The following is a 22,141-nucleotide window of genomic DNA, read 5'->3' on the forward strand; positions in this document are numbered from 1 at the left end:
TGGTTATTTCTCTAAGCTGAATGTTGTAAAAAAGGTACTGTGAATATCATATTGAGTAAAACTTTTCAGGTGTGCAACAGCAGCAGCAGATATTTATTATCAAAATAAAATGTAAATCTATTTGAAAAAAAAATCTCTTTTTATTATAATTAAAATACGTTGAAAATTTCTCTTAATAAATAAAAAAGGTATTTCATAGTTTTTTTTTTGAGCTAAATGTATTAGTTATTTTGAAAGAGTTTACGTTTTTAATAAGTGACAAAACAATAAGTTTTCAGGTTTTTAGTGATCTTAAAAATCACTAAACTACTTTTTTTTAACTTGAGATTCGTCTGAAACTAAATCTTTTATTTATTGAATAAATATCTGATCAGCATCAGATTTTTTTTTCATCAAGATTTAGCTAAACTCAAATTCAAAACTAAAATTGTTAAGCAAGGTTCGATTTTTTTTTGTTTTCTACCTATCAGGGGAGACACATTTTTTAGTCTCTAAGCCAAATTTACCAGAAGAAAAATTATTTTTGTCTTGTCGTCATGTAAAAAATAAGTAATGACTGCCGTATGATTTTGTAAAATAATCCAGTTCCAGTAAATTTATTTTATCTCTCAGATCAAAATCGTAACTTACTAGCATTACTGTGTACAAAAAATAAGATTAACGGATTATTTGTTATAAAAAGCTCAGTTTTAGTTGTTTTGCAGAAGTCATTTTACGTTTCACATCCTTTACTTATAAATGTGTTTAGCTAGATTAGAGATCGGTAGGCATTTGGTGGTTGCGGGATAAAATAAAAATATGCACGGGCCGTAGTTGTAGTATTTGCTCTGCATAAAACTCTCGAAATATCTAATGTGAATTAGCATATTTAAGACATTTTTTTTTACTTTTCCTGTCAGATATTAAAATATTAAGTTAACATGCTCGTGTTTTCCCTTCGTGAGCCGCACTCCAATTAGAAAACAGACATGCTAGTTTTCCGACTTCTGACCTATTTACTATTTAGTACATAACAAAAATTTCAAAAAAGAACTTTTAGACTAACAAGGCTTGAGATTTTTTTCTGTAAAAAACTAACAGTTTATTATGAGAAAAACATTCAATAAATTCAGATACAGTACAAAATAACACATACTTATACAGTTGAACAATACATATGAGAATTGCAATACATGTGAGAATGGATAAAATTTGTTACTGCTATACTACTATAACATACTAAAGCAAATATTATTTTGTTTGCATTGTAAAACTAAAAACTTCAACTACTTTACTTTTAAAGAGTAATATATTAAAGCAAAAATTTTAGTTTTCAAATTAATCCTTGAGAACCACATACTTAAAAAACTCAACTTGGTTATGTCTAACCAAGATTAAGTTATCTAAACATACCAACCCAACTAATAAAACAGTGTACTTAAAATACACGCAAAAATATAAAAGTTGATGATAAATACAGCACAACCAAATTAAATATTAACAACTTTAGAGTTAAAAAATTAATAATGTAGTAAGAAAGTAATAAAACATAAAAAGGTCAAATAAATTTATAAGATCGTTAGTTGTAAGATGTTAACTTTTACACTAAACTTTCATTAAATAATTCAATTGAACAAATTTGTTTATACTCTAGATCAGGGGTTGGTAGCCTTTTGTAACACGCGAATCAAAAAAAAAACTGCTTTCGGGCCGCACTGTTTAGAAAAAAGTCTTCGAGGGCCGTAGTTTTCTTTAGATAATTGTAATAATCAATATAAAAATAATGTTATAAATCAAAAATATGATAAACTAAGCAATATTAACGCACTAGTAAAGAGTATTTATTCAATTAAAAGCCTAATTCTAAGATTTTATTACAAAACCAAATATTTTTATGCTTTAAAAAAATATTTAAAAAGTACCTCGCGGGCCGCAGTTTGCCGACCCCTGATCCAGATTAGTTTACTTATCTGTATTAATTAAAAGATTGCTACCCGAATGCAATATGTTTTCTAAAAAATTCAAGCTTTAGTAAATCAAGCTGTTGTTAATAAAATATTTTTTTTTATATAGTAACAAGTCAATCAAGCGTCATTTGTAAAAGTAAATTTACACTAAATTGATTGAATTAAAAAAAAAGTTCATTTAGCTCAGGGATCATCAAACTGCGGCCCGCATAGGGTAAAAAGAAAAGCGACCCGAAAGCATATTTTTATTCTTCATGGGATGCGGACCAAGAAAGGTATAACCTGCGACCCGCAAACACCAAAATAAAACACTTTGAACTGTTGAAACGAACAATCTATACGTTTGAAAGATGGTACTGAGATTTGAGGTGATGAGGAAAACGGTCTTAGATAAATCTACGGGAATTTAGATACTTACATCAGATAATTTAGAAGCGTTAAAACTGAAGCTATGACTGGAATTTACAAAATTTAGTCCACGACCATCAAATACCTTTCCTGGTCTAAAACGAACTTTTTAAGTAATTTTCTTTTGCAATTATTTTTAGCTATTTATTAGGAACATTAGAAATGTATTTATTTTTAAATGCTTTTTTTAATTTCTACTAACCAATAGAAAAAAAATAATGAGAAAAACGGTTTGTTTGTTATTTATTTTTTGTATGTTTATTAACTTGTTCAAAAAAAATAAATTTTATACTCTAAGTTACGTACATGTTTTTTATATATTACATATGTATAAACAGTTATTTTGTTTTGTATTTTATTAGTTAAAGAAGTAATTTTTAGAACTGTTTTAAGCAGCATAGTAAAATATAAGATAAGTGAGAGATTTTTGCATTTTATATTTAACCATATTTTCAAAATTTAATTGAAAATTCAACTAGCTTAACTACTAAATATATTGTCATTTAAAGGTTACTGTAATTTTCTCAATAATATTTTATATCTGTAAGTATACTTAATGATACTTTGTCTCATAAAAATTGAAATTAAATTATAAAATATTGTACTAGCAGCCTGAAACTTTTACAATAAAAGTTTTAAACATTTAAGATATGAGTTTTGTGTAAATAAAATCAAGTGTCTTTTTTTTTCAATAATAAAATATCATGGGTGAATTTAAAATAATGATAACATTTTTTATTACTCATTTTTCTTAAAATTTTAAATAGTATTAAGTACTATGTTTAACTATACTAAAAATAAGTTTTTCTAAACTTCTTCTGAGGCTTTTGGCTACAAAACAGAAAGTACTGAATTAAAAAAAAAACAGTAAGATTGTGGCAAAAAAAAAGCGTGAAACTATTATTGTTGGAAACTAGAATTTATTCAAGATCAAAAACGAAAGAAACATAATAACTCGAAACGAAATTGTAAAATATCAACTCAAACCTTCATCGAGCAAACTTCAACATGCGCCTCGCCTCCCAAGTAATTCTTAAAACACTCAACCAGCCGCTTAATCGACGCTTCGAGCCTTTTCTTCGACCCGACCACCGATTCGTTTTCCTCGGCAAACAGCAAGCGAGTCTCCTGTTTCTTCCTTTTCTCTTCACGCGCGTCAACTGCCGCCATTGCGCAGTACACCGAACAAGCGTGCGCTGTCTGAACCACGTCAACGGCGTGTGACGTCACAAAGTACGCCGCAACAACAACGATCAAGAGCTCGAAGCGGCTGAAGTCTCTGAAGAGCGGGTTGTCGCCGGTGATGTCGGTCGTCGTGTGCGGGGCGAAAAAGGCGATGGCGAAGGTTGAAGAGGCGACGGACAGGATGGGGACGCAGACCCTGAGCAGGGTGTAGTAAATTTGGATGGAGTCCTTCCGCGCGAACTTTCTGTTGAGCTTGACGCACCTGTCCAACGCACTTCCGCCGATAACGTCGTCGCCGAACAACGCGTGTGGTATTATGACGTCACTGCCGATCCTGGCGGTGTAAAGCCAGTTCGGAACCTCGGCAAAGTTCAATCCCATCTTCTTCCACGGCACGATGTTCAGGACTTCGAAGGCGATGCAGAAGGGAAACAAAAGTACTTGCCGGTAGACGGACGTGATCAGCGCCAGAAAGCAGGGCTCGTCGGTGTCTCTGCGCGAAAGAAGCGGGCTTGTTTTTTTTAGCTTACTGTAGAGACAACCTGCAATCAGTTTCTTGTGAAAGGTTCTCACACAGCTTGTAAGTATTATCGCAGTTAGAAAATTATAAAGTAGGAAGTAATAGAAAAACCAACTTTTTCCATCCGTGTCATTGTAAAAGTCAGAATCAAAGTCTTCTTGCAGTGTTCTTATCAGCATAAAAAGCGGTAGAGCCGCACTCAGAGGCATTAAAATAAGTGTCAGCATCAGCGAAAACAACAGCTTAGGTGTCGCAACCACCAACTTGTTTATTTTCAAGTCCGTTTCTGCAACGAGCGACTGCTTCTTCACGTAAACCGCGGTCAAGAAAATCCAAAAGAAGTTAAACATGATCCAGAAAAAAGCCGCCAGCGCGTTACATTCGTTCGTGTTAAACCGAAACTTTTCGCTGATTTTCCAATTTAAAACCGAATCCCCCACCGCGTATAAACAATCCCAGTACGCACCAACCGGCACATACTCAACCATAAAGCGCAACGATGCAAACATTGAAATGGTCAATGACGTCACAACAGCCGCCACCTTGGTATGCGATCCATTGAAGAGAAATATGCCGCAAACGAGCGCGACGTTCATAAACGCTATGACTGAGATGCACGAGACGTAGCGCCACCTTGCGGTTAAAATAACGACCAGCTGCTCGACGATCTGGTAAACTTTTGAGTCTTCTGGAACTGCGGAGCATTCTGCAGGCAGTTCTGCGGTGGTTTCGTTGTTCTGGTATTAAAAAAAAGAATGTATTAACTATGTTTTAATTTTAAAAAACAACTGTATATAATAAAACAATTGTAAAAAATATAATAATTATACCAATTCTTGTTTGTGTTTTGTATTATTTTAAGTTGAACGTAGGCACAGTAAAACTATTTTTAGGAAATAGTACTTTGTTTTATTCATAAGATTAGAGTATTTTTAAAACATATTATATTGATACTGACTTAATTATAATTGATGGGTTAATAATATTATAAAAAAGAAACAGGTAGACTACGAAGAATCTTTTATAAAATTCAAAGTTATTTCTATTTTAGATTTCTTTAGTATGATTTGGTATCAATAAAAACAAGTCTGTAAAGAATTCTATATATTAAGATATGCATTATGTTCCAGATGACTTTTAACAAGACTTCAGATTTTCGTCTCAAATTTTTAATACTATATGCTATAAAGTTATTTTATCTATCAATATAAGTTTAATTTATCTACAAAGACACTATTAAACTTCAATATATAAAAGTAAAAGTTACAGTTTTTTTTTCATAATAAGAATAAGTAGGCTTTTATCTAATGAACACATAATATTAACAGAACTGAAATGTTAAGTCTAAGTATATGTAGTAGCCATAGAAATTTTTGAAGAAAAATATGAAGTTAAGATATAAAAACACTTAGATTTAGTTTATGTGAACTATTTCGATACTTTACTGAAATTAAAATAGAAACTCAAGTTTTTAAAGGTTGCAGCTAATTATTGAAATAAGCTTCGTTATCAATTTTTTTTCTATTATGCATCAAAAACAGATAATGTTGTGTATAATTAAAAGTAGTTTATGCGAAATGCATATTCCAACAAGAACCACTTAAATATGCTTATTCAATCTTCAAACCCAAATTTAATAGAATTACCAATCCCTAATATATTTAGTATTATAATTACAATGATTGAGATAAAAAAGTATAAGTGATTATATTACCGTTGCTGGTAAGGTTGACAAAATTCTAAATGTTTATTAAAGTTATTTAGTTACTATAAAGTGTATGCAGAAAACTTATAAAAAAAGTTAGGCCACAAATTAACAGTTTTTCTGCTCTATTTATTTAATTGAATTTGAAAAAAATACAATAACTTGTATTTTATACACGTTTAATACACGTAGTATTGTTCAGCATGAAAATGTCAAAACTAAATATATTAAAAAGTAACTTTTTTTTATTTTAAAAAATTTCAAAGCGCCACTAAAAGAAAATGCGTAAAATTTGACTGTAGGAACAATTTTTGGAACAAATACATCTGTTGAAAAATACATCCAATAAAGAATGATTTAACTGTTTTCAAAAAACTTTTAAAAATTAAACAATATAGCAAGTTTCCCTAAATATATTTAACAGGATTTATTAATATTTTATATTTATTTTATACTAAATTTTATATACCAAAGAATTTCGTAGCAATCCTGAATAAACAAGAGTTAGAAAAGTAAAATAAGTAAAAAATATCATTTTTACTTTTTTGTTTGTAAGGTTTATCGTCACACATAAGTTATATCTACTAAAACAAAAACTTATTCTCTAATTGTTAAAACTGTTTAATTACAAAATATATAAGCTTATCTAAAAAGCTGCACTACTTTGCTTAGTTAAACTTTTTGTGGTGCTTATACAAACATACAGTGTTTTTAAAACAGATATATGTTAGAAGGCATAACTTAATTATAATTGAAGTTGTAAATATGGTCATCTTGACTTGAATAAGAATTAAATTACAACTGAAAAGCCATACAAAGGGAAGAATTGCTTTATAAGAGAACTCTTTGAAATACTAAATTTTTATTTATCTTTTTGAACTGTAGTTGTTGCTATCAAAATAAATAAAAAAGTAACAAGTATTTAAGTACCTTTCTTTACAAAATGATGCACAAAGAAATTTAATTGCATAATATTTTACAACTAATGCTTACAAAATTGGATATGTCTAAAGAACTGGTAAGTTGTATCTACATATATGAAGTAACAAGTGGCAAAATATCAAGTACTAAATTTAGGTATACTTTTTTTACTATTCAAAACATAAATTTAAGTGTTTGTTTACAAAAGATCCAAGTGAAACAAGTTTACTGGAACATTATAAAAACAAATTGTACAGTAATCTTCCTATACTGTACCAACATATGTTTCTGTATGACGGATTAACACACTTTAACTGGGTTATGAATGGAAAGGAATAACTCAAACATATTTCATTCATGACCCAGTTGAAGTGTGTTAATCCGTTAACACACAGAAACATATGTTGGTAAAATATAGGAAGATTACTGTATAATTTGGTTTATTTTTCTATGTATTTTTTAAATATTTACTTTAATGTACTTGTTGACGTATTTCAAATTTACTTTAGGATATTAAATTAAATTATTTGAATGTAATTTAAAATAAATTATAGTAACATACAAAAATATAAAAGATCAAAATATGGTTATACTGATCTTGTTTCATCTTATTTCATTAAAACAACAAAAAATTAAACTACAGCATTTGGTGGTATAGTTATCAAAATTTTTATCAAATGAAGTAAGCCATTAAACCTAGTAAATTTTAAGTAAGATACGTGAAAAAATAACTGTTCTAGGTTATTTTTGTTATGTAAATACTTAACAGAATAAAGTAACATTATAATAAATAATAATTTAGCCATTTTATGTTTACTATTTCATATGCTTATTCAAAAAGTAGACTGTAAGCTATTTAAATTTAAATAATAAGAAAAACTTTTAAGCAAACTTGCGAAAACTTGTTTTTTTTTTCACTGCAATAATTACAAAAAAGTAGTAACATTGCGAAAGTTACTTTTAACACAAATATAATCAACAATAAATTGCTTTCAAAAACCACCTTGGCATGAAAAACTATTTTCTAAACAACCAACCTCATATAAGTATGTAAGCCGTGAAACGTACCAATACTCTCCTTCCATCTTGCACCTGCCTCCTTGCAGCCCGTAAAATCCGACGGAATCGGGAATGGTTCCGCACAGGAACTTGCTCGTGTCGTTGCTGTGGAACTCGAGCAGATGGCCGTACCCGCCGTCGACCAGCAGCTCTGTGGTGTTTAGGATGTAATCAGGGCACTGAGGCACGCAGAACGATATGTATTGAGCATCACTCCAGCGGGCTTGCGGTACGTACGGCAAGTTCAACTTGAACTGCTTGCCATCTGCCAACCCGCATGCCTTGTTTTTAAAGTCTTTTCCATAAATAAAAGTATTTAAGTTCCCTTCATTCACGAAAGAGATGTTGTAATATAGAGTTGAAGCTACGTTGAATAAAACTAGGATCATAAAACATATGTTGAGCACTTTGAGTACTTTGCAACCCATTTTTTGATTTACAAGCTCTTTAAAATTGTTACTCAGAGGTTTTTTTATATAGACCTAACTTAATTTTCAAAGTTAAAACATGCACAAGCTATTCATGTATAAAATGCCAAGTTTGTAAAATGTATTTTGTCCAAGCTTGAATTATTACGTCATAATATAAACGAATCTGAAACTTTTTCTCTGTAATCCTAAGATAGTTTGCATAAAGAGTAAATAAACTCTAATTTTTTCTCCTTTATAGTATATTTTATCCTGTTAATTCAGTTGTAATAACAATTATAAAATCTTTATTTTATTTTCATGATAATATCTAATTTTAAAGTTTAATTATGGTTTGTGTTGTCTTAAGTATATTTTTAGTTATAAAACTGTTTTTTACTTACTAATAAAACATTTAGACAATATCTTAACGAAAAACATCGGCGAAAGTCTGCAGAGTCGAAGCCTGGACTTTCGTATGCCGTGAGACAAGCTCATGTTTAATAGAAGTTTTGATCATACCAATTCGATCATCAGACCACAAGTGTTCGGTGATTGAGACCGGTCTAAGTCTACCGAGGGCTTGTGGTCTTATGGTCGAATTGGTTTGATCAAACCTTATATAAATATCCAATATTTATATACAAATTCCTAAATCAGTCCAGGACACAGTCAATTTTTTATTAGTGATTTTTCTTATGCATCAATAATTAGAAAAATTAAAAAATAGTTTTGAAAAATCTAAAAATTTTTTGCATATTACATTAGTTCAAAACCTTTTCAGGTATAAAGTCTGAAAACGTTTTGAACTAATGCAATAAATTTTTAGATTTTTCAAAACTCTTGATTTTTTCTAATATATAGACAACATCAAAGTTATAATTTTTGTGTTTTTGGCAAAACTTAATTAAGTTTTGCGTAATTATAGTAAATAAAACATTTAAAAATAAAAGTTTTTTTTATAATATTTATCTCAAATATTTTTATTATAAACCTTAAATTAAACTTTTCAAAACTAAAACTTCATCTAAGTTAGGGGTGGAAAACTTTTCTAGTTGGGCCAAATTAATTAAACAAATATTTAAACAAAATTTAAAGTCTTAGTAGACCGCTTAATTTTAAAACTGTACTACATTTTTTTGAAAGGAAAATTAAAATGAAAAAACCATTTAAAGAGCACTTCGTGTGGTACAAAAATAGAATTTAGACGATTCAAAATATTTGTTGTAACACAGTTCTATTTGATTTGCACAAAAATTTTAAGCTAAAATACGTCGCGGGTTAGTCATTTCTGTTAGCGGTCCGATCATTGTCCACCCCTATTCTAAATTAACAATTTCTAGGCTTTCATGTATAGAATGAAATTGTGATTACTTGCTGTAGTTTGTGGTAATATCAAAGTAGTTTTAATAGAAAAAAAACATACATTATGTTTATGTTGTGTACATGTTTTCAATTTGTCTTCATACTTGCTTAAACTTTTTCAGCCGCGTTATAACGCTAGTCTCACCTACACTCAAAATCTTATTTACGGAAATGAACATTGTTCTTTGAACAACTGTTCATTACAACTCCTGCAATTTGTATTTCTCATCGATGTTAATGATTACTTGTGTAAAAGTATGTGCTTTGTATAAAATTTTTCAACTTATTTATATCTAGGTCTGAATGCACATGGGTATTTGCTAGAAAAATTTAAGTTTGTAAAAACAGAAACTTGCTTACAGTAATTTTTATTAGTTCATTTTTTATTGTGTATGTATATGGTAAAGTTTAACTAGAATTAAGACCTATCTATGTATTGTATTTTACCGCTTTACCTTCTACTAACTTTTTAATTGTGTTAAACTTTTGTTATATTTTGCATTCATTTGCTCAGAGTTAATTTAGATAATTCAATATAGTGCACAGTGCCAGCTCTTTTTTTTTTGCGTAATTAGAAAATAATATTTTTGAATATTAACTTATATTGATTTAAGCATGCAGACTTTGAATATACATTGTGTGAAAAATACAAACAATGTAAATTATAACCTGTCATGGTGTACGAATCAAGAATTTTTTTTTTTTTTTATTAATATCCATAATTCAGTTTACAGAATAAGTACTGTTAAAAAACGGAAAGTTTAAATTAATAATTTAAATAACTATACTTCATTTCTATTACGCTGATGTTTTAAGAAAATAAAACAAAGAGTACGAATACGAACTATTACCATTTTGTCAAATTATAAAGTTAATGGTTTTATCTTTTTTATTTTGTTGTTGCAAAATCTTTAAAGTCTTAAAACTATTAAAAAAAGTATTTGAAGAAACAACAAAATAGCAGGAAAGTTCTACATACTTAATAACACACAACTTTACCGTTTTTTTACTGAATAAAAATTAATATCGTTTTACTAGTTAAAAATAATTATTTAGAATGACTTCAATAATAAATAAATATTTTTTTTAAAAGCTACTTAATCTCTTTTCTTAACTAGTGAAAAAAAAAATTATGTAGTTTAAAACAGAGATCGGCAGCTTTTTCTAATGGCCATTGGTCAAATTTACAACAAAAATTTTTGCGAGCCGCTTTGTATGGTAAATGTCTTCCGCGGGCCGTAGTTGTTAAAATTATTGTTAAGTCCATAAAAATGGTTTAGTTTTCAATAAAATAAGCAATACTAAAGCACTAGTAAATACTAACAACAAAACAACAGTATAAATGTTTTGTTTTAAATAAATGTACTAGGTTTTTATCTGGAAATTAAGTTACATGGCGCAGATTTTTGCTTTAGTGGTCGCATTTTTTCCACGGGCTAAAGTTTGCTGACTACTTGATTAAAACATGTTTGTTTCACAAAACTAGCATTTAGATTTTCGTCATAAATAGCATACAACTTTATTTGAAAATTTTTAATGTAATAAAGTAAAACACTAGAAAATAACATTTAGTTGTTAGATTAACTTAGAGTACTTTTACTCTAAATAAAAAAGAAAAAAATAAGCTTTAACCAGTGTGATATTGAATTTATGTTTCGAAACTAATGCGTACTAAATAAGTAGAACTTTTTATTAATTTATATTGCAATAAAGAATTATATAAAAAACATTAGCATGGTTTTCAAAGTGGCTTCTTTTTTGCTTAAACAATATTGCATTATTTATAAACGAGCGTTAACTTAGCTCAAGCGTTTTTTGCAATTTTTAAAAATTGTTCAAGTTTAAGATCCAATTATTTTCCTTATCTTTAAAGTTGACAAAGATTTTTTTTTTTAATTTTAGATAACGCTCCTTTGTCTTTAACTTAAAAAAATTTATTGATTGTGGTTTGAATTTTTGACTTAGAAAAAATGTTATGGTTTGCAATTTTTACTCTAACCGATGTTTTGGCCAGAAAAAATAAATTTAATACCCCTACTTTGCTGTGTTCTCAAGGATCGTTGTATTTTTTATTATATACAAATATTCCCGATTGTAGATTTCAAATACCTTCAATTTTCTAACGGTCACTGAAGCAAAAAAAAAAATATTTAGCCTATTTTAATACATTTAGTTATGACTATTTAACTGGTCCACGCTTTTTTTTATCTTAACTGTTTTTATGTAAAACGTGACAAATGCAAGTTTTACTAAAATTATCATTATTTGAACATGAAGCCCCTTTTAAAAGAGTAACAAGGGATTTATTTTAGATTTGATTTCCATGAGCTTAGAGCAGGCTTTATCAAACTACTCAACTCAACCACCCAATTTTTACGTTTAAGAAAAGTCATCAGTTGAAGGAATGTACTTTAAGATTTTAACTATATTTAAAAATCGTACGGTTAATTCAATTAGAATCTTTTATAGTGAAATTGTGATAATTTACTTAATAAACAGGTAAACCTAAGAGTTTTAACTATCTAAGAAAACTAATTCCGAAAGGTTCTTCGTGCACCAGGTCCTAGATTAAAATATTTTGAGCGTTTTGTTTATTGTTCAATAATGATTATTCTTAATCATTTTAAGTATGTAAGGTTTATTAAAACTCAACTAATTTGTTTAAAGAAAATATTAACACTTATATAAACTCTAAACTTTTAAATAACTTGACAACTAATAAGATAATTAAAAAATTGTATATAAAACTTGATAGTTTCGGGTATAATCAGTGCTATAAATAATTACGATAGTAAAACACTTAAGTACATTTTTATAAGCTGTAACCTATATTAATAAACTATTTATTTATGTATTTATATTCCAGTGAACTTGTTTCACTAGGATATTTTGTTAGCAAACGATTAAATATATATTTTTGAACAGTTATTTTTTAATATATTAATACTAAAGGCTTAATTTTTTCAAAAAGTATTATGTTTAATAACAAAAATGATAATATAAGTACTATAGTGTTTACTAGTATAGTTTAAAGACTATTTTAGTTTTATTCCATAACTTTAGTACATCCCAGACTTTTTTTTTGAGTAATTTGTTAAATAAACTTATTAATATAAGTAATATACATCTAGTACTAAGGATAGTGTTTTGACAGCACAAGTGCAAAAAAAGCTCACTGATTAAAAGTTAACCTTTTTTTGCCGATTTAACATCTTAATATTACCGAAAAATGTATGTACCAACTGCATATTTTGAGAAACCCTGACATAGAGCTTCACACAAAATAAAAAATTTCATTCTAGTTAAATCGTTTGGCGCAAAAATAGTTTTATAGTTGTTTGCTTGAATCAAATTTCGATAACACATAAAAAAACAATGTTAATTCCTTTTCAAAACATTATTATATATAACACCAAATTATTTTTCAGTTTTAGAAAGACGTTTTAAAATCTATTTTTAAACTAAGTTAACTAATTTAAATATCAATAAACATAAAAAAAGCTCCAAACCTAGAAAATACTCAAAGAAAAATCAATATATCTTGTGATTTCGCACCTAACTTATGATTTAGGTACTTCAATTTAAAATAACAGCTGATAAGTCATATTTTCGCTTACTTATATATGGACGTCAAACTACATTATTTATTTTAAATTTCTGACCTAAAAATACTTTATTTTCTAAAAATATTATTCAATAAATAAAGAACGTCTTTTTTTATTGATAAAACCATATATTTACATCTACTAATTATTATTTACAAGCTAATAAAACCTACATATATAAAATTTCACTTTAGTTTATCTCTTTTTTATTTATAAAGCGTAATAATTTTAAAGAAAAAAGCATCGAACAAAAATATTTTAAAATTCTACTACTTTGAGTTAGGTATCTCATCTTAGAATTGATAATTTTTATTTACTTATTTTATTACTTTTTCTAATTAAGCTAAAGTAATATTAAAACATAAGTCTTCTAAATTTGCATATAATAACTAACAAAATACAATCAAGACAGGTTAGTATTAAGAAAATTCTATAGTTAGTTTTTACAGTCTTAACAAATTTGTAGCAAGTTTTGTATATAATTACTTTTTCTATTAAAAGTTTAAGATTAAATTACTGAATCTAAGTTAAATTAATAATTTAAATGACTTAAAAAAACCTATAAAAATTTATCTTGTTAAAAAAATTATTAAAAAAATTGTAGGATGATAGTTTTTTTTACAAAATTATAAAATAAAAACCCTTTCCAGTTAATCGCAACTATATAAACTATAGTACAAAAAAAACAACTAATTAACTAATCAAATACAATTTTTCTATAAAAAATTCCAAACTAAAAAAAAAAGTAAATTTAATTGTTCCATTTATTGAAAAAAAGTTTTACTTTATGAATAAGAATATATAAACAATGGAAAAAAAACCTAATAAATAATAAAATTCAACCAAATTAATTAATTCGAAGACATATTTAAAAATTCTAAATCGTTTTATAAACATTAAAGTTACTGAAAGAAATCTTCCAGTTCTTTTACGTTTCAATTCTTAGATACTTGGTAAAAATATACAAAAAAAAGTATTTTGTAATATTTTACAAATTATATAACCATCGTGTTGTCTACTAATAATGTTAATGAAGTATTTTCTTCTTTCATCTTTCATTTCGACTTCCAAACTTCTTTTTTACTTCTGCAAATTAAATGAAGATTTTAATAGTTCCAACCAAAGTAAATTTGTTTAGATAACATTAATATTTTTTTTTCTAAAACATTTAATGCACCAAACCAACCAACCCGCTCAATAGTGCCTGACAGCGAACGGTGAGCTGATGTGGTCGTGTTCGGGGCAGTCCAGCATTATCTTTCCCAGCTTTCCCTTCTGAAACGCCAGGGTCAGCCTGCTCGCTCCGTACTCCTGGTCCCATATCCGCACTTCCCTCCGCATCCCCCCACTGCTCTCCACTTTCGAGTACGACTTGTTGTGCTTGGAGGCGACGAACTTGGCCAGCTTGATGATGGAGTCCGTCGGGCCGGGAAGACCCAGGGCTTTCACGTAGCTGGAACAAGAATGAATCAACGCGAATTGTAGGAAGACTAACTAAAATACACGCCAACTAAGTGAGAAGAAAAAGAGTTTTAAACAACTCATGAAGATTAATTGAATTATATTTTAGTTTGAGAACTTTAGATTTTAAAAATTACATTTAAAATTTCTTTAGATTTGCACAAAACTAATGTTATTGTTTAATTGATAATATTTTGTCTTATAAACAAAGGTTAGATAAAAAGGTTAAAGGTGATTAACTTGTATATAGTAATTCGAAAAACCTTAAATGAAAAAAAAAATTGAAGTTCAAGCTTTCACTGTGTTATTATATTTGTAGAAACTGTATATTTATAGTATTTTTTTCTATAAAAGTTTAAGCTTAAGATTTTAACCATCTTAAACTACCTGTAATTTTTTTGCTTGTTGAGGTGGTGTAGCAGATAGTCTGCGACGGGAACGGGCAGAGTGGTGTAGTCGGGAATGGTGTTGCAAATTGCCATCCGCATGCTGGTGTCGTAATCACTCGCCTTCGAATGCAGCACGCCCGGAGTGTCGACGAGGTACGTCAGCGGGTTGTGACATACCTGTGAACAGTTAGTGAATGTGTTGTTATATTAGGGGTCGGCAAGTCAAAAAAGGTATGAATTATGTGCTTTAAAAAACATTAAAAAAAATTTTTTTTTTGAGCAAAAAAAATTAGGCAATAGAATATCCTTTAAAGATAACACAAAACTTAATTTCTGTTTTTTGAGAATATTAATATATTAAACTAGTTGAAAAAAAATTTAATGCGGCCCGCAGTTTGCCGACCCCTGTATTATATAGTACTTGTTTAAACTCGTTAAAATTCACTAGAGTAGGATGAGAAAAATTACTCTGAAAAAAGCTTTTCAATAACATCTAAACGCTTCTAGGTGTTTTTTAATAAACTTGTCTTTCTCAAAATTTTGCATATATTTATTGTATTACACGTGCAGCTGATTTTGTAAACAAAAAATAGTTAACTATAGTTATAGTATACTATGGTTATAGTTAACTATAAGGAAAAACTAAAGAAAGAATTTGTGGTAAATGAAACAATTATAGTTTGACTTTGGATTAAGTTTCAATGCTACAAAACGACCATTAACATTACGCTATAGTTTTAATTTAATAAAAGCTATAACGTTAATTTTAAGATAAAGTTGTAAATAATAGTTAAATAAACAAAGGTAAGCCTTAAATATACAAACTAAAATCAAACTAATTTATGTTTTGCAAAAAATAACTTCTTAAAACTAGTCTAATTCAGTCGGAGTTAAAAAAAGCTAAAAAGTAGATGAATAATAGTGATATTTTTTGAAATTTTAAAATTTAGTAGTGTGAATAGACTTAGCAATTGGCGATCTGGTGTTAAATATTAAAACTCCACAAACTATTTTACGCCACTTTACTGCTTTCCTTGTGTATTAATGTTACAATAATTGTTTCATAATTCAAATCATGCTGTACTATAAACATAAAGATACAAAAACTGTATATGATTTATTATCCTGTATTATCCTGATAAACAACAGCTTATAACAAGCACCAGATGTTATACATTAGAGGCAAGATAAACTTAATTTTTACATTAAATGTATTAACAGATGTTGTATAGATTTTGAGGAAACCAATTTTTATTAAAAATTCATGAACGTGTTTGTATATAAATTCATCAAAAATTCAATTATATGAGTTATAATTTATTAAACAAAAACATAACAAAATATTTGTTTCAAGTATATAGTATTGGTTATAAAGTAATATAAATATTAAAATTTATACTTTTTCAACTTATAAACACTTTTACTTTAGTTAGTATAATTACTGTTTTTAACAGTTTTAAATTAACAAAACAAACAATTGTTTTAAAACTATAGCTATCACACTTTGTATATTCAAAGTAAAGCATTGTACTTAATATAAACCAAAAATAGTGTTCTCAATTCATATGTGAAACATATTGAATAATCGTAGCTTAAAACAAATACACAAACTTACAAGTTACCTTTATTTTATTTTGTACAGCTTTTGTATGGCCCGGGTTGGCGCCAACAGAAACACCAGTGTTTAGGTGGACAAAGTGCCTCCTGGCAGCTTTGATCAGCGACGATTTTCCGACGTTAGGTACGCCAACAACCATAATGTTGATGCTGTTTTCACAAGTTCTGTCATACCTGTCCATGTTCTGAACCAAATCAATGCAGTAAGGTATCACCTAAACACGAAATAAACAGTACTTAAACTTAAGAACAAATACTAAAACTTTGATAGGTTTAAACGTTATAAAAATTACTTTAAAATTAAACTTGTAAATTTAGTAACATTACCGACTTATTGTTTATAAGTGCCACACTTAGCATAAATAAATAAGAAGTTGTTTATACTTAACTTAATATAACAAAGATTATAACGAAAATAATTGTTGAAAGTACAATTTTAAGTTTTACAAGTTACATCTTGATTAAAACTGTAGAATATATCAAAAAATGTCAAATATACACTGATGATTACTCTCAATTGCTTATTTTAGTGGATTTAGCAGTATTTTTGTCAAGTTAATTAATTATTAAATTTATAAACTTTTTATTTTCAATTGTAACCATTTCTATTTAAAACAAACTAATTTTTAAATAACTAATAATAGTAATTTTAATAGTAATTTAAAATATGTAATAAGCACTATTTGATTAAAAAGTATGTAACTATACCTTGTGAAGTATCACTTAACTAAGTATGAAAAATTGCAATGAAGTAGTTTTTAAAACTTTTTGAATATAAAACTTGTTATTGTATTAAAATTTTGTGCTTTTCTGTAAAAAATCTGTCTGACAAAAGTATTTATTTTTATTTAAATTATGCCACTAGTTGACAGCCTTGAAATTGTTTATTGTTTTTTTAAACTTAAACTTCTTTTTATGACTTAAGTCTTTTTGTAAAGGTTAAGCATAAACTAACGTTTTATATGTTATAGTTCATTTATCTATCATTGACTTGTATTAAACATCAATTTATAACATAGTTTTTTCATTTAATTACAAACTTGTTTTATTAATTTACTTTGTTAGTTTAGCTAAAAATTAGAAAAAATATATCTCCTTTCATAGTTTACAACTTAAACGTATTTATGAAATCAAATAAATAAATTAATTAACAAAAGGTAATTTTGTATGGAGTAAAAAATTAAATAGCGAAACGTTTTTTAGACTTGAAACTTACAAAAAAATCTGTTTTTAGAATTCTTTAGTTTAGATGTAGCAAACGTAAGTCATGATATATTATTAGTACTATAATAGTACATTTTAAAATAGTTCGTTTTACTCTAACTTTATAGTGTAACATTTAGAGAAAAACCTTATATTATAAACAAAACTTAGTTATATATTAGTTCAAATAGTTTTAAAATAACATTTTTTTAAACAGATTGTTACTTAGATTCTAAGTTTATAGACTATAAGTTTCTAAATTAAACTAACTATTTGTTACTAAATAAAGATTTTGTAAACTCTATTTATATAAAATACCTTCTTCAGCGATTTTGTTGTTTTGTGACTTTTTTCTCTCAAGCAGGTGAAAAATACGTTCGAAACTCCTTCTTGAGCATACTTTTCACGTATTAAACTTTTATCATTATCGTCTATCTATACAAAAATAATTAAAAAGATCTTTTTTATTATTAAATACTTTCTATAGTAATTGTTTTAAATTTTATTATTAATGTTAATTAAATACCAAACCAGGTTCAATTTTTGAAGTAAAACATAATTACTAGTTACTTAGTTAAATTTTACTTATTTTTACTTTGATTATTGATTTATATTTAGGCTTCAATTTTTTATGAAAAGGCCATGAGAGGTATCACAATTTTTTTACAAAATTACTAAATTATAAATTAATAGTCATATTGTATAAATTATACAACTCAAGTTAACTTTCAAAATAAAGTCTGTCTTGTAAAAATGTTTTTGTATAATTATTACCATTTTCTTTAACTAAAATACATGAATAAACATGTTTGTCAACAAAACCATCAGGGAAAGTCTGCAGAGCAGAAGCCTGTACTTTCGTATGCCAGGAAAATAGTTCAAGTTTAACAAAAGGGTTGATCATACCAATTTGATCATCAGACCATAAGCTTTCGGTAGACTGACAACTGTTTTGTCCTTACTAGGACACATCAATCAGTAAATGACTGTTCTAATAAGGATGAAAACAGTCTCAGTCTACCAAAAACATGTGGTCTGATGATCAAATTGGTTTGATCAACCCTTTTGCTAAACACTTTTGTTTATATAGCTAGAAACTTCAAATTTATTTATTTAATTATTTTTTAATAATATTAACATTAATTAAGTCGCTTTTGTTAAGAAGAAGAACACTAGGTTTTCCACCAGATATATGTTCTAAAAGAGGGTTTCTTCCAGAGTATGGAATTCTTGCATCATGGATCTCAATTACGCAGTCTATCTTAAACATCTTTCTTTTCATTTCTTCTTGACCTGAAGTAAAGAAATTTTTAATTGTTAGAGTATAAGATTGACAGTATGTAACTTATTTATAAAAACTGAAATAAACATCTTATAACCATACAAATATTAAATTACAAACTACATCAAGTATTTTGTTGGCACAGTTAAAATTTTTATTTATTCAGCAACTAATAAATTTACAACAAAAAAAAAACAATAAAAAAGTATTGAGATGTAGTTTTGCCATACTATTTAAATTGCTCTTTTAACAGCAAAAAAAAAAGACCAATTTAAGAATAAAGATACTTGTCAAAACTTACAAAAAAAGGTTCTTACAATCAGTTATCAATAGTATTTATTTACAGGTAGTAATCAAAACGCATTATAACAATAAACTTTAGGAAGTTTATGAGCTAAAGACTAAGGATTAAGGTGCAGTCTTATATAGCAACAATTAATTGTGTTTTTTAGAATTCCACTGGTTGACCTAAAAATTAAACTAAAAAAAACTAACTTGGGAATTATTATTTTTAGATAACCCATTTTACTTTTTATAATCAAATTAAATTTTAATTTTGTTCTATTTATATATTATATTTAGTATAAATGATATAAATTACTGAAAAGCTTCAACCAAGTTTAACTTGTGTATCTAATTATTTACTAAAGTTTTTTAAAACTAGTATTTGAAACCTGTTAAAACTTCAAAATATTTCAGGGTATTGTTAATTGTTGGATTTAGTAAAAAAATAAAATAAAATGTGTTATCAAACAGTTGTTTTTTCAGGATCTGATTTCTTACTAAACAAAATTTTGACTACTAGGCTTTTATATTAACTACTAATTAAATATATTTTTAAGAAGTCTATGTAAAGTAAATAAAAGATTAAATTAATGTTTTTAAATGAATACTTTAAAATTTATAAAATAAAAACAACTACTAGCTCCTATATAACTAGCACTTTTAGATGAAACAATAAGTTATTAAAAATAACAGTTTTTTTTGTTTGAACTAGAGAGATAGTTTAGAGAGTTTTGAGGTTTAAAATGGAAAAAGCTTACAAATTAGAATTTAATAACCAAAACAAAAAACAAAGCAAAAACATTAGTTTAACTTCAAAATAAGTAAATAAATTGTATATATATTGTATTTTCTTTAGAAATGTCTTTTTAAAACCATTTTTTTTAATAATTCTTAGACAAATACAACTTTCTTAACTTGATGATAAAACAAACCCTAATCACTAATTTCCTTAAACTTAATTAAATAACAACTATGATTATTGTGCATTTAAATTGATTTTCAAAATATTAGTAAAATTTATAACTAAACAAATAATTTTTATAGCAAATGATTGTAAATATAATTTAAACCTAGTCCAGTAATGAAGAATAACTCATTTTTAAATCTAATCTTCTTACTTAAACTTGGGTAGTAAGTGGAAGCTATTTAATGTGTAACAACCCAAACTTTAAGAAACTCTTATGTTTTACTAGACATAAATTCTAAACCACCATCATTTGATATTTACTCAGGTACTAAAAATAAATTTAAGTTGCAAGGCTCGTTGTTAACCCATGACGTCCTGTATAAGAAATTTGGCTGGTCAAGGAGTAAATACTTACCAGCCTGACAATATGCCCGACTACTACGAAATTATTTTAAGCGAACTAAAAAAAGTGTTACACTTAGAATTCCCACCAGCGCACAGTTCCCACCCAAAAAACTTTATATTTTCATTAGTTATTTGTTGTTATTTTCAATTTATTTTTTTGTTAATTTTTTTAGTTGATTTTAAATTTAAATTATCTGAGGAAACCATTTGAAATCCCATAAAATCTTTGAAAGTGAAAATCCTGAGGATAGTATGAAAAATATTTTAAAAACTCAACTGAAATTGTGAACCTGTGAAAAGCAACAAAATATATTTTTTAGTAGTCGGAAAATAGATAATACTTAAGGTTCTATTCTATATTACTGTTCTTAGAGCTTTTTTGAGATTCTGTAGATCTTTTTTTAAATTTATTTGAGAGCAGTGAAACGCCAGTAGTCGGAGTAAAGTTTTGACACAAAAACATCTGTGGTATATTTTCCAATAAGCTTAGCTTATCAGGATCTCCAGGAATTAACGCCTTTTAACGTTACATCTTGTAATACTTAGGGTAGATAGAAAGATAAAATTAAACTTAATTTTTATTTAGTAATGAAGTAAAAATGATAATATTGATTCTTATAAACTAGTTAAAAGCATAGTTTTAAGTGTGCTTAGCTATTAAAAACTTGATACAAAAACAATTTTAGTGTAATTAAATAAAAAATATTTTTACTTTTATTCTTTTATTTAAATTGTAAGTTTTTAAATAAACTAGTCAACTTGTTTACAATGTACTTTATAAAAATCTAAAAATAAATAAAATAATAAATAAGTACTTTTATATTTCTACTTGTTCAAATAAACTTACCAACTTAAGATAACAATAATAAAATAGATAAATATCTTAATAGATTGGTTAGAAAATTTTATTGTAGTAAACTACATACTACTACAACTAGTTATATTTATATAGTATAAAAATAAATTAAACATATTCAAATAATGTTGTGGTTTTTAACTTAAATAAGGTACAATATAGATATTTAAAAATAAAATAATAAAGAAAACTTTAAAATGCAACAACCTATAGACATATGCTTTGGAAACCATCTTAAAAAGTTATCTTTAGCTGAGTCATCAGTTTTTTCTCTCATGTCAATAGGATATCCATCATTGTTAAGAAATTTTTTCGTGTGTAGAGCGCAACTAGAACAAAATATAAAACCTGACTTAATTGTCTGGATTTTTGATGAGCACCTAATTAACATAGTTTTGAACATTAAAAGATCTATAAAAAAAAATTATATCTTTATTAACAAACAGGCTTCAATTTTCAAATTTCTACATCAAAGGTTGGTCACAGGTTTTTAGATTTTCTTTTATTTTTTTTAAACAGCAATTTTACATGTCCCTTTTTAATGAAAAACTTAATTAAATTTAAAAAATCAATCATGTAAAAAATTGAAAAGATACTGTAAGTTCACTATAAACT

General features: G+C 27.0%; 1 protein-coding gene across 1 annotated transcript; it reads right to left on the reverse strand.

Annotated features, from left to right (window-relative positions):
- Positions 1–13,879: 13,879 nt before the first annotated feature.
- On the reverse strand, positions 13,880–21,933 carry LOC145842377 (mitochondrial ribosome-associated GTPase 1-like). Its single transcript, XM_082949804.1, has 7 exons — positions 21,734–21,933; positions 18,930–19,084; positions 18,110–18,226; positions 16,594–16,803; positions 14,970–15,148; positions 14,312–14,574; positions 13,880–14,207 (listed from the first exon to the last, which is right to left on the reverse strand). Exons 1-6 carry the CDS (start codon positions 21,927–21,929, stop codon positions 14,316–14,318), a joined length of 1,116 nt encoding a protein of 371 aa, XP_082805930.1. The 5' UTR covers positions 21,930–21,933; the 3' UTR covers positions 13,880–14,207; positions 14,312–14,315.
- Positions 21,934–22,141: the final 208 nt, after the last annotated feature.

This window comes from Thalia democratica, chromosome 8, assembly GCF_965202585.1.
Source record: "Thalia democratica chromosome 8, ktThaDemo2.hap1.1, whole genome shotgun sequence".
In the NCBI taxonomy this organism is placed as follows: Eukaryota; Metazoa; Chordata; class Thaliacea; order Salpida; family Salpidae; genus Thalia; species Thalia democratica.

Bases quoted from the DNA above. Each gene is read 5' to 3' on its own strand.
- LOC145842377 (XM_082949804.1), bottom strand. From the start codon at position 21,929: ATGTTCAAAACTATGTTAATTAGGTGCTCATCAAAAATCCAGACAATT. The intron at 19,085-21,733 runs GTTGTTGCATTT...TCTTTACTTCAG, and splicing joins TCCAAAGCATATGTCTATAG to GTCAAGAAGAAATGAAAAGA. The intron at 16,804-18,109 runs GTATTTTATATA...TTTCGTGTTTAG, and splicing joins CAACAAAATCGCTGAAGAAG to GTGATACCTTACTGCATTGA.